Raw genomic sequence first — 12528 nt, forward strand, 5'->3', positions numbered from 1 at the left:
TTTGCATTCACAAGCTATTGCTGCTATAAATATGTTTCAACACAATTTTTTTTTTTTTAATGTCATGATTGTAAAAAATTCATATATATACAAAGTAACATATTATAAAATATAAAATTTAATTATAGTTATAATAAAATACAAATTTGAATGTGTTATAAATTTATATAATTTTTTCATCATATTTAATATAATTTAAAGATTTAAAAATAAATAACTAAAAAAGATAAATATCATATAATTTTCAAAACATTTCAAATAATGTATTATTTTTATTTACAATATAAATTGGAAGACAATTTTTTCCAAATATTGATTGTAAAAAAGTTTAACATATAATATAAATTTAATTATAATTATAATAAAATAATGTTATCATAAATTAAATTTTTTTAAAGAATTTGATTGATCACCAACTTCCTTGTTTTTAGGAACTAATTTTTTAAAGCAGATTCATATACCAAAATCTTTTTCAACCGTCCAGCAAATCTAATCCTGAAAATTAATTGAGTGGGGGCAAACGGGAACATTAGGCCTTATTAAGGCAGGATCTAATAATGAATTAAAAGGTTTTAGCAATGTTATAGATGCCTCGAGCTACAATAGGCAAAAATGCCGTTGGAAACCGGAGACAACATGAGGCAAAATAGAGGCAATGATGCGAACCAGTAACTGAGAGAGACGGAGGCACCTTGAAAGAAAAGAAAGTCAATTTGAAACGTAAGATAAACCAACTGCTGTGTCGGTTCACTCTCAATTCACAGAGCATAGACCACGCGGTAAATTAGAAACGACGAAGGGTGAAGTCTATGCAGCGTGTACAGAGTGGAGGCATCAACCTATATATACGATTTCAGAAGTTTTTTTGTAGTCCTACCACCTCAAAAACATATAAACCACGATAAATATAGATATACAAGCATTTAGATGGACACGGAAGAAGGGAAGGCAACAAAGCGAAAGGTGAGTGCAAATGCTCCCTTGTTTCTGACGGTCTTGCTAAACAGGCTTGATTTTTACTTGTATTTCCTCTTCTCATATTTATTGCTTTTTGATCCATGGGGTTTCAAAACAGAGAGATTAGTGTGCATTGAAGTTGGCTGGTTCACCGTGCCAAAAAATTAATAACCATCGACATTTAGAACTATGCTGTAAGAAAAGTCTCAATGATTGATGCTTTAGGTTGAAGCAGTGTAAAACTATATATATATATATATACTTCAGGTTAGATTTTAATTTTCATATTTTAGTATTTTTTGTGGTATTTAGCATTTTAGCATGTTTGTATTGCTTTGAATATTATTTTGATGTAATCACTGGGGTATGCCCCCTTTATAATATAGGACTGAGGTCCCGAGCAAGACAGGAGGTTTTCTTTCCCCCTTCTTTCCTACTTGTGCTTTTTCCCTACTTGTGCCCGCCAAAACAGGGGAATTATTTGTATCTTTATCTATTAATAAAATCAATTAGGCCGTTTACCGAGGGTGAAAAAAAAAAAAAAAAAAAACAACATAACATTTTAGCATGTTCACGTTCATTTAAGTTTTTGTATTAATAAATATATCATAACTCTGTATTTTAATTGAATATTATAATAATTCTGTATCCAGCCATATAAAACCTGAGAAAAAATCTGTCATACTGGTGATCCTGAACCCCAAACTTGTACTCCTGTTCATCCCTAAAACAGCTACCTAGGATTTCATCTTTAAAATGGGCATTTTGAATGCCAAATTATTTTGTGAGGCGTTCATGTAATTTAATTTCTAAAAAATTTTGATTTTCTTTACTTGAAGTTAAAGATTTGTAAGATATAGCCCTGTTTATCTGCAGGACTGATCAATAAGTTTTTATGTTTTTTATGCATGCGCATTTACTTTAGCAAACTGCTTTAATTGGAAATGTAATGTATCCCTTTAGCTCATTTGATATTCTCCCTGTTTGCAGATGAAAGTACAATTAGCTCAAGAGGAAGGAGAAGACAAAGAAAGATCCAAAAAAGCACGGTTGATCTCTTCTTCAAGTATGGTTGGAAGTGCTCAAGTTATATTTTCACGGTCATTGGAACCTGTATGTTATTTTGCCTTAAATTAGTCACTAAATACATTTTGTTTACATAGAATTTTCAGTTAGAAGATGCAGATTGACCTGATGTGTGTGTTGACGTTTATGCAATTTTTGAATGCTTGGTCAAAGCAAACAACGAACCTTTAGGGTCCGTTTGGTTCGTGGAATTTAAAAAACCCAGATTTCTACAAACCTTGGTTTAGCCAAATCAAGGTTTTGTATATCTTCATTCTGATTTTTGAGATTTTACTGAAACTGTTTGTTTTACTCGGAAGATGCGTGTGAAGACACATTTTTATGTGTAAGCTTGGAGTTGAAGGAAAATTTCAAAAAGTAGTCCAATCTATTGTTTTTACACTCCTTAAAAACAAAACCAGGTTTTGATTTTCAATTCCAGCTTTTTTTAGGAAGTTGGAAAACCTGGTTTTGAGGCAAAATTGGAAGTCCTGTATGCTAATTCCATTTTGCAAATTTTGACACAAACGCACAAATTTTCAAATCCGGATTTTGAAAAAGCCAATTCCTGTCATCTTCCAGGAACCAAACGGACCCTTAGATTGTGACTGCATTTTAATTCCATATATTTGAAGCTTCACTTATTTCATCTTTATATTGCAGAATGTAAATAAAAGTTAGAGATAGTATGGAACAAGGCAATACCAAAATATTACTTACTTTACTTAGACACTGTCTGAACCCAGAAGGAAACGTACCAAGATTGCAACCTGGCAGCCTCTATCAAAGCACAGATTAATTAACGTACTAGTAAGTGATCAAACAGAGGGAAAGTTTGTTTTTTAGTAGATTTATTTAAAACAAATTTGAGGATTCCTTTTGAAGGATTGTCTAACTCTTTTTCCAGCTGGGAGAAATCAACAGGAGGATGACACTCAGAGTGTTTTAAGCCATATGATCAATGAATTTCACAATACTGCAGTGCTCTCTTTTCTTCAGAGCAGTCTCAATCTTAGAAAACTGACCAATGGTAGCAACAACATTGCAATTTAGAACATCACCAGAATCGAGAGAAGTTTCCAATTTATCTTTAACAGTCAGATGATTAGAAACAGTTAGGACACCTCCACAAGTTGAGTAATTCATATCAGGAACAACATTAGGGCAGCCTATTTGATCCTGAACATCCTAATACGGAACAATGGTTCTGTAAGAGAAAATTTTGAAGCTCCTTTGGAAGTGACACACAAAGTGGTAATAAGGTAATAAATAGAATGGCCTGATGATATCAGTTTGTAAGTCACATTCAGTTACATTGTAAGATCTAAATGTTGTTTTCCTCTTTTAAAACCACAAAATCCAGGTAGACACAATAAGCATTGGAACCTACTAAACTATTTCAATATCTTTGTAGACTAATAAAACCAAAAAAAATATCAAACCAAGAAGTACAGTACAAATCACCCATCATTTTAAAAAAAATAGCTTTAGCGAATTCTATAGCTAAAAAGAAACATGTAGACAACTTTAAGCCACATTGCACAGAGAGCAAGGGCTATAAAATCTGAAGAAGACAGATTATAACCCACAACCAGCTTTTGATTCAGAAACAACCACTTAAAAGAAGATTTGTTAGGTCCAACAACAGAAGACTAATTGTATCCTAGTCTTCATTGCCATTTCTTAGCGACAGATTCAAGGTATTTTGATGTTCTGCACTCCATTGTTTGTTGCATATGCAACCTCTTTCTTTTCCATTATTGTCCCTCCTTGTTTCTTCATACCTGTGTTGTGTCATAGATGGGAGATTCTTGGGGTTTTCCCTTGAAGAATTTGATTTGACCTTCTTCGCCTTTTGTATCGCTTCTTCCGTGGTATGTGGTTCTAAGGGATTCACTATAGCTTTTATTGGTTCTTTACGTCTTTCAATAAATAGATAAGTGAGCCATCTTTGGGAGAGATCAGGAATCATGAGTGCTAATATTTGGAATTCGTTGGCAAAGTCCTCAATGGTTCCATATTGCCTTAGTTGGGTTAGTTCTTGGAAGTACCATTCAAGATGTTTTTGGTCAAATTTACAAATGAGTTTTTGAGTAAAATCCCCTAGGTGGTTATATTTTGATGGACTTGAGTGATGATGCCATGATGCCACCAATCATGGGCTATTTTGGATAGGTGGAGGATGACAAACTTGATAGCATTTTCTTTGGTCATAGGGCTGAGGGATAGATAGGTGTCAAGGACCTGTGATTGTGCAATGCTTTTACTGGAATTATCAAAATATTGTAGATTCATCTTATTTATTTTTGACTTGAGATACTTGTCAGAATGATTCTTCATCCTACTTGGCTTGGATTGGATTTTGACTTCATTATACTCTTTAAAGGGGTATATGGTTTTGCTGGTTCTAAGCTTACATACATTTGTGCAAGGTCCTCTACATTGTTTTTGACTAGCTCCTCTTTTTCCATGATGTGTTCTTCTCTAGGCAGGAATGGAAGAATGGTTGGCCTCAAGGTGGAGCTTTGGGTTGAATGTTCCCTCTTAGAATGATTTGAATGAGTGTCTCTCCCTGAACTCATAATGGGTCTCTAATTGAAGAATAAGTGACCTAGATCCTTCTCCTCCTATCTCTTCTCTAACTCTCATCGTGTAGCAACTATGTTTTATGTTTCTAACATGTAATTATTGTACATGCTTTGAATAGCTTGGAGGATTAATTGATTAGTTATTTCAAACCATAGTTTAAAAAATTCGGTTTCAGCAATATCTCGTCTGATCCAAATTTTGAAAATATCGGAATCAGCGAAAATTTGGCAAAAAATTCAGCAATAAATCGACACTTTTATCGGACATTTGAAAATATACAATTTCTTAAAATATTCTTAAAAACTCATACATACATGCCAAATTTGTAGTACATATAATGATTTGAGATATCCACCATATATCAATCAAAGTTTTAAGTAAAACAGTAATTCATAGCAACTAAAACTTAGTAGATTAACACAGTGATAGAATCATATACCAAAAACCAATTACAACATCTGAATATAAATAAGTTCAATACATATAGAAGTCAAACTCCATGAAACTACAACTTCTGAATGCACATTACGTTCAATTTCAATATCAATGAAAACTAAAAGTAGCATTCAAAAGAGATCGTTGTTGTTGGGTGGGTAGTGTTGAAGTAGTTTCCTTAACAACATCCTCAATAGGTGCCTCAAGCTCAATATAAGCCTTTGATTGATAGCCAAGCTCATCTTCCTCCTCATGTGTTGCCACATCTGCATCCCAGTCATCTTCCTCCATCTCAAACTCACCTAGTTGCTCATCTATCAATACAGGATCATTGTATCTGAGGATCAATAAAGGATATACATACACGCCAAATTTGTAGTACATATAATGATTTGAGATATCCACCATATATCAATCAAAGTTTTAAGTAAAACAGTAATTCATAGCACCAAAACTTAGTAGATTAACATAGTGATAGAATCATATACCAAAAAAAAGTACATCTGAATATAAATAAGTTCAATACATATAGAAGTCAAACTCCATGAAATTACAACTTCTGAATACACATAAGTTTCAATTTCAATATCATTGAAAACTAAAAGTAGCATTCAAAAGAGGTCGTTGCTGTTGGGTGGGTAGTGTTGAAGTAGTTTCCCTAGCAACATCCTCAACAGGTGCCTCAAGCTCAACAGAAGCCTTTGATGGATAGCCAAGCTCATCTTCCTCCTCACGTGCTGCCACATCTGCATCCCAGTCATCTTCCTCCATCTCAAACTCACCTAGTTGCTCATCTATCAATAAAGGATCATCGTATTTGAGGCCCAATAGAAGAAGAAGCCTCTCTACTTGTTTGTGATCTTGTAGCTAAAAGTCCGCATTGAGGCTGCCATGGCCTCTAATGTCCTCTTTTTTGCTGCCTTATTTTGTGCAAATTTTTGAAGGCTTGTCAAAGCCTCTCATGAAGCCTCTTCTGGACATTTATCACATGGTGAAATATCATTGTTTGCAATTTTTGCAAGATGGTATTTCAATCGACTTACACTTGAAGTCATATGCTTGTGGCAAAAGATACGTTGGACTTTACTTTGTTTGCTCCTGGGATCCCATATTTCCATAAAGAGTCCTCTTTGCCACCAGCCATGTTGTGAAGAAATAGATAGACTTTGAGAACCTAACAAATAAACAACGAATTATAATTAGAAAGCGTCCAAATTTACAATAAATCAAATTTAATATTTAATAAATTTACTAAAATACTGTAATAAATCTTTTAATATATCTTACAAATCTATTAAAAACTATAAATATATATTTTAAAATTATAAATATATTAAAATAAATTAATTATAAATCTGTTAAAAATAGTAAAATATAGTATTTACTACTAACAGCTAAAAAAAGAAAAGAAATTATAAAACAATATTAGTAATCTAGTAATTACAATAAAATCGAAACAATAATTGTTAACTTATATATATATATATATATATATATATATATATATATATATTTGATAGGTAATTGAATGAAGCCTAGATTCTTTATTATTTATTTATTATTATTGTTAATTAATTAATTTTTTTGTTATGTGTTAATATCGAGTAGATTCAGACCCAAGGCCTCCTCGATAAGAGGGTCACAATTTACCGTTCTGTTGTAGGCTCTTGCCTATATATAATATATATATTACAAATAATAATATATTATGTAATATTATAAGAAATTTAAAAATTAAAACAATCTATTTGTATATTTTAAAATTTTAATATTTAATTAAAGACCAAAACATAATGCATTTTGAATCTTCATTAAATGATTTTTTTTTTTTCTGATTGATAAACGACCAAGGCCATGATAATTTTATTATTAATTGAAATGAAAATTTACAAAGGCTTACAACAGCTTGCTCCGTTCAAACGGGCACTGGTAGGAAAGAACGGAGAAGAAAACTTCCAGTCTTGCCCGGGACAGATGTCCTACATTATTACAGAATAAAAGGGGCATACCCCAGTGAACTAAATCTATGTATATATTATGTATACAAAATTACAATCAATAAGGGGTTATACCCCTGATGATAGCATCTGCATTTGACTATCCATTGCAGCCTTCAATAGAATTTAGTCCATAGATTCTTTGACGAATAGAATCTGAAGGTTGAATGTGGCTGCCAACCAGCTAAACATGTTAAGAGGTTAGAATTAGGGACACAAGCATATGATATACCATCTGAGGGGAAAGGAAGCAACCTCCCATGAAAAGACAAATACAAAATAATATGCTAAATTAGACTAGAGGCCACAATGAGAGACTAAATGAGAACCAAAATGTGATAAGATGCTCCCTACTTTACCATAATTAAAAAAGATGTCCCTGCATGCTAAAATTAGCTAAATGAGTTTCAATCTAGATAAACATTAATGATATTACACATTGCTCGAAACAGAGCAAGAAGAGATCCTATGCACTAAGGCAAGCAATTTAATAATTACCAAAGGGGATAAAGAAAAAACACAACAGAGGACATAGAATAACAAAGGAGATAAAACCTATAATACATGAAAGAGAGAATCACGGGAAGGGTTGAAGACGGATAGCTGAGAGGCTCAAAAATAGAGGAACGACCAAAAATCCAATCCATACCTCGGCTTCCAAGAAAAACACAGCCACACCGTGTGAAGTCATGCCAGGATCGAATGGAACACATGCTAAAGTGGCAAACAGCCAAATACAAAAGATTCTGAAATGATATTACTCCTATCCCAGAATCTAGTAGCATTCAAGAATATGAGAGAAGACCAGGGGACCAGACCGAGTATCCACAATATAAACAGAGAACTCTTATCGACAGGAGGAATTCAATTGGACAGCCCTCTCCTTTAAGAAAAAATTAATCCATTAAAGGGATCCATACTATCCGTATATACCGAGGAAATACCTATTGAAACACAATCGACAACCAGAGGATACTCTAGCAGCTATCACCATAATAGAACATAAGAGAATGAATTAAAACTAAAGAGCTAAAAAATACATAAAATATTGGCAAGAAATGAAGACTTTCATCCCCAATTAGAGTCCATGTATTAAATCATAAAAGATTGACCTAAACGATATATATACAGAAACCAGTTAAATTAACAGATCTGTAACTTGAAAGCTAACGGATTTAAACAAAGAGGGAGATTGCGAACAAAGGGCATACGCCAAAGTCTTAACAACACATTTTCAAAGCAACAAATAAATAAGCAACCCATATTCAGAAAGAGACCTATTTTAAGAGATGTAAGCCAACCTGATCATTGCCCAAGCAGAATTTTTCAAACTACCCACATTTAGAGTATGCATAAACCGAATCCTCAAAATAAAGCAGCATCTCCACAGCCAAGGATTGAGATTATCCTTAGTAGTAGCCATATATTATATATAAAAACCGAGAAGTTCTCATACACAACGAGGAAAAAACTAAGAGAGAGAAGCTGTGCTATAACGACTATACATATGTAACATACTAAGGTACTAAACTAGAAAGCCGTAAGCGCACTAACAAAATTGCTTACTCTGTATAAAAAACCCTATTAATATGATTCTGGTCCTAAGGGATAATCATATTTCAACCGGACCTCTGCCTTCCTTCCATAGGACCATGATCATGTCCGCGATGTCATTGAACTGTTCCACCTGGTGATTTGGCGGGAGCTCAAACTCAAATTTCCTTTTGCTTGTTCTTTCTGCATTTGGAGTGCTGAAGTCCAAATCATTCAGATTCTCGAATGTCACCCCGGGCTGAATGTAGGCATTAAAGAGATGGAGATAATTAATTAGCCATTCCACATTATCTTCAGGAATGATGCCCCTCCAGCGAAGAAGAAAATTCAGGCTGGCCTCCATCTTTGTCCACTCAGGATAAAATGTCAAGTTCTCTCGAACGACCAGAGATTGGTGGCGGAGAGCTGTGTCTAGATCCGGATGACCAAGTGGAAGATTCATATATTTCTTAGGGAAAGGAATCCAAAATTTGTTGTCTATACTATATATCGCTTGTTCAAGCCCCTTTCTCCAAGAAGGGACGAACAGGTCTTGACAAAGCCTAACTATGTTATCCGCTTGAACTTTGGCTCTTACCAGACAGCCAATGAACGACCCAATGATATCACTATTTGTTCTCCAAGTGTATTGATAATCAAAAACCCCTTCACCTAGGGCTTTGTTGATTGCAAACCGCGTCATGTCATCCACTGGGTGTAAAATTCGATTCCATCTTTCCGGTTTCACTACTCCACAAAAGGCCATAGTGCGCTTCTCTGTAACATGAAAGAGAGCTATATTGGATTCCATGCTCAACAATGACAGAGAAGAGCAGAATCCATCTAATAACACTCGGGGGATGCGTAGGGAAACTTTTGGAAGACAACAGATAAACTACAGGGGCGAATGCGTAGATGTAGATAAACAATGATAAATAAATGCTGAGCCAAAGCTCGTGATCAACCATGATGGGGAAGATAATTACATGATTCTCCTGACGATCACACATATGAAGCTGGCGCCGAGATGATGTGAACGGTACCGCAACCATCCATCTCAACTAATAATTGTTAATGCTAAGCCAAAGGGAACCATATATATAAATAAAATAGATAAAGGAATGAATAAACTAAATTAGATAAATTTATACTTAATCTGCCGGAACTTAGACTAAGGTAGATATTAATTATAGTTAAAATGGGTCATATTAGTATTAAACAGGCTAAAAGTTATGACTACCTTATGTAAGGGTATAAATAGAGGAATCTAGGAAATTAAGGAGCTCGAGAGTAACCGTCTTTTATAAGCATGGAGTTAACTCCATTTGCTCCTAAGTTAGCTAGATGATCTGCGAGTTGATTACCTTCCCTATAGATATGACCGATCCTATAGTCATTAAGCTTGTCTCTAAGGGACAGAGCCACTTCTAGTTGAGAATTGAGTGCCCAATTGGGAGTGGACCGTTTCCTTATAGCATTCACAATAATCTGAGAATCGCCTTCGATAAAAACTTTAGATAAATTAAGCTTAAGACATAACTTGATTCCTTGATGGAGGGCCTCAAGTTCAACTACATTATTGGATGTGGGCAGAATCGACCACGCTTTTTTGGCAATCCAAAGACCATCCTCATTATGAATGATGCATCCAATATCGACTGTACCCGAGTTTCCCTGAGCTGCCCCATCAAAATTTAGTTTAACCCATCCAAGGGGAGGTGGCTCCCATTTACAATTCTTCTTGGCCTCTTTATTGACCTTAGAGTAGTACAGAGGGGGATTAATCAGATTAGGCCAGGTTTTCTTCATGAGGCCATCCCAGTTGGAGAATGAGCCTTCTTCTAGGTTCACCTTCCTTAAGTATGAATTAATAGTTTCTACTATGCAAGCTTCTATTTTGGATATAAGATTCTCAGGATTGAGATCCAGATTATGAAAGATGTGGCGATTCCTTTCCTTCCACATTTCCCAAATCATGATAGAAGGCGAGGTATTCCAAAGTTTACTATAGACACCAATGCCATTAAAAGATGGTCATCCCAGGAGCAAATCAGTAAATGATTTAGGAAAGGGGGATGACCACCCCAGCATCTGTCTAAGCCATTCCCAACATCTTTGAGAATAGGGGCAAAGATAAAGAAGATGATCCACATTCTTTGAACTTTGGTGACAGAGAGCACATCTAGAAGGGCCTTGAATACCAACAATGTTTAATCTGTCCATAGTGAGGATCCTATTTTGAATAGCAAGCCAAAGAAAGAGTCCGAATTTCGGAAGGCATGAGGGATCCCAACAAAGCTTAAGTGGGATGTCCACGGATACCGGTTTATTGGCTTCTAGGATGGCCTCGTATCCATCTTTGACATTGTATTTCCCATTATTGGAAGCTGCCCAAATAAGTGTCTCTTTTGTTACACTGTATAGGTTTCCTACCTTCCACCAACTTCTCAAATTGGTTGATTGATTCTTCATCAATATCTAAACCTCTGAGAGATTTCCAATTCCAAGTTGGAGAACCTTCGGAGTCCACCAAACTACAATAGTTCCTAACTTTGTTGCCCCAGAGCTCAATTAACCTATTTTTAAGTGTCAGGGGAACCTTGTAGGAGGAGAGTGGAGGTTTACCTTCCCAGGAATCTTCCCAGAATAATGCCTCTTCCCCAGATCCAACATCCCAAGTTAGGCATTTATTGATCAAATGGCGACACTTCATCATAAAATTCCAACATTCGGACCCTTTAGGAGGAGAGCTAATTCTAAAAATTGAAAGCGGGTCCTTTGCAATAAGGTATTTATTATAGAGGATCTTAGCCCATTTATGGTTGTATTCGTGGTATAACCTCCAAATGAGTTTTGCCCCTAAGGCTTCGTTTTGCCACTGTAGACCCCCAAGGGTCTTGGGTTTACAAATATTTTCCCACTTGATAAGAGCTAATTTATTGTCATTGTCCCGATCGTTCTAGAGAAATTTCCTCATTTTAGAATCAAGTTTTTTAAGATTTTGTTTAGAAAGAGGGGGGCATGATAGAGGGTAAGTCGGGATGGCTAAAAGCACTGCATGGATCTTAGTGCATTTTCCAGCCTTGGTGAGCCATCTATCCTTCCAGGAGCATAATTTTGAATCCAATTTTTCGAGAGTATTATCCCAAACCTTTCTTGATTTTGAACCTTTCTCTAAAGCTATACCCAGATATTTACATGGGAAGCTTCCTTTCTTGAAGCCCATAATCCTACAAATTTGTGATTCCATATCCGGCGAGGTATTTAAGAAGAAAATTTCAGATTTGAGAGCATTGACCTTTTGTCCTTAGGCTTCCATATATAAATCCAAGATACCTTTAAGGGAGCAAGCTTCAGAGATCTTACTCTTAACTGGGAGAATGGTGTCATCAGTGAATTGCTGATGTGTAATATTAGGCAGGTTTTTCGTGACAGTAATACCCGATATTCTCTGCTTATTATAAGCATCCGTCACAGCTCTCCCAAATGCTTCTACCATCATGATGAAAAGAGAGGGAGAAAGAGGATCCCCTTGCCGGATGCCTCTCGAAACATCAAAATATCCTTCAGGTGTACCATTGACAAGGACTGAGATTTTAGGTGTCGAGATGAGTTTGAAAATTAAGTTAATCCATTGATGAGAGAATCCAAATGTTTCTAACATCTTGCACAGGAATCTCCAATCCACCATATCATAGGCTTTTTGGATATCCAGTTTCATGAGCATACGTGCTTCCTTATTAAGGCCTGTAGAGTGAATCGTCTCTTGAATGGTGATGATGCCATCAAGGATGGATCTACCTGGCATGAAACCAGTTTGTTCCTCGGAGATAATCTTGGGGAGAATCTCTTTTAGCCTGTTAGCTAGAACTTTGGAGAAGATTTTATAGACTGTATTGCACAAGGCTATTGGTCTGTAATCACCTGGAGATTTAGGATCACATTTCTTTGG

General features: G+C 35.3%; 1 protein-coding gene across 1 annotated transcript in view; it reads left to right on the top strand.

The window, feature by feature from the left end:
- Positions 1-564: 564 nt before the first annotated feature.
- LOC149556229 (uncharacterized) overlaps positions 565-12528 on the top strand; it is a 294057-nt gene continuing 282093 nt past the window's right edge. Inside the window, exons 1-2 of the mRNA XM_089830364.1 lie at positions 565-963; positions 1948-2070. Of these exons, the coding sequence (XP_089686490.1) occupies positions 928-963; positions 1948-2070 (159 nt within the window). The 5' untranslated portion in view covers positions 565-927. The remainder of the gene's footprint in view (positions 964-1947; positions 2071-12528) is intronic.

This window comes from Cupressus sempervirens, chromosome 5 (assembly GCF_028749045.1).
Source record: "Cupressus sempervirens isolate cs-2001-9-10 chromosome 5, ASM2874904v1, whole genome shotgun sequence".
NCBI lineage: Eukaryota > Viridiplantae > Streptophyta > Pinopsida > Cupressales > Cupressaceae > Cupressus > Cupressus sempervirens.